This window comes from Thermothelomyces thermophilus, chromosome 5, assembly GCF_000226095.1.
Source record: "Thermothelomyces thermophilus ATCC 42464 chromosome 5, complete sequence".
Classification (NCBI taxonomy): Eukaryota; Fungi; Ascomycota; class Sordariomycetes; order Sordariales; family Chaetomiaceae; genus Thermothelomyces; species Thermothelomyces thermophilus.
This window is the reverse complement of record NC_016476.1, coordinates 2,819,703-2,820,975: the sequence shown is the minus strand read 5'-3', so window position 1 is coordinate 2,820,975 and position 1,273 is coordinate 2,819,703. Positions and strand designations below refer to the sequence as shown.

At 36.1% G+C, this 1,273-nt stretch overlaps 1 protein-coding gene across 1 annotated transcript; it reads right to left on the bottom strand.

The window, feature by feature from the left end:
* Positions 1-217: 217 nt before the first annotated feature.
* On the bottom strand, positions 218-559 carry MYCTH_2066229 (uncharacterized protein; the record flags this gene model as incomplete). The annotated part of the gene is given in 2 exon segments (XM_003665269.1): positions 218-399; positions 418-559. Coding segments are annotated over 2 exon segments (324 nt in total), but the record flags the coding sequence as incomplete, so codon positions are not given.
* Positions 560-1,273: the final 714 nt, after the last annotated feature.

Here is a 1,273-nt window from a genome sequence, read left to right as displayed (position 1 = left end):
TAGTATAGGGTTCTAATAATTGTAGACGGGCTTCTACTTGATTTTCTCTGTCTAATTAGATGGCTATAGAGTCTTAGTAAAGAATTCGCTAGGTAGGAATATCGTTTTCGATTGGGCTGATAGGATCGTAGTTATAGATAAGGTTAAAGGGTAAGCGGCTATAGCTATTTCGAACGGTAGTACGGTCAGTATATAGGACGTAGGGAAGAAGCTGTTACTAGTTCTTTCTAATCTTTACGGTTATCTTTGCTAGGGTAGCTATAATAGGTATATATCTAGCCTTATTAATATTGTTAGCCCTAGAGTTATAGGGAGAAATAATAATACATTTTACCCCTAGTTCCTCTAGGATAGCTTTTACTTCCCCTTTAAATTTAGATCCCCTATTAACGACTATAACTATTAGGAGTTCCTAACGAAGAAAAATATTATAGTTAATAAAGTTCTTTACCGCTCTAGCTAATTTGTTAGGTAGGACTTCAGCTTCTATAAATCCTATAAGATCGTTACGTACCTCGAGGAGGAAATAAGGCTTCTCCCCCTGGTTAGAGGGCATAAACTAGATATCTAAGTACCATTTCGTAAATAGGATTAGAGAAGGTTCCGAATATAAATGTACCTCCTTAAATCTTTTAGCATCCTATGCCTAATACTCTAGGTAGGTACAAATCTACTCTGCTATGTTAGCGTACATTCCCTTCTAGTAATAATAGTTAGTAACCCTCTAGTAAGTAGCTTCTCCACCCTTATAGCCTATCTTATCGTAGCAAGCCTAGAAAATTCGTTGCCTTTCTTCTAAGGTATCTACTATATGGTAAAGATTCTAGGTATCGTTTACTAGCCAAAGGAACAGATAGCCCTTATCTACTAAATATTTAAGCGCTTCCTTCTTAAACAGACGTTACCGCTAGTGTGGTCGGATGGCCATAGGTTTTTCTAGAGTAGCCAAGTACTATACGATAGCTCTAGAGTATTTAGAGTATCCTTCCTTAAGGTTCGGGTCTATAGGTTTAGAAGGATCGCTAATACGGTTAGTATAGATTTATACGTTAACCTAATCATCAATATCCTCTTTGTTTGCTTTTTCTATTTGGTTAAATAGACTAGAAGGCTTCTACGAAAGCCTATTAGTAATAGCATTTTTAGAACCTAGAATATGCTTAACTTTAAAGTTAAACAGCTAAATCTATACGATCTACTGTATTATTAAGGCTCTAGGTACATTACTAGCCGTACCGTTTAACTAGTAAACTAGGACAAGAGCGTCTGTTTC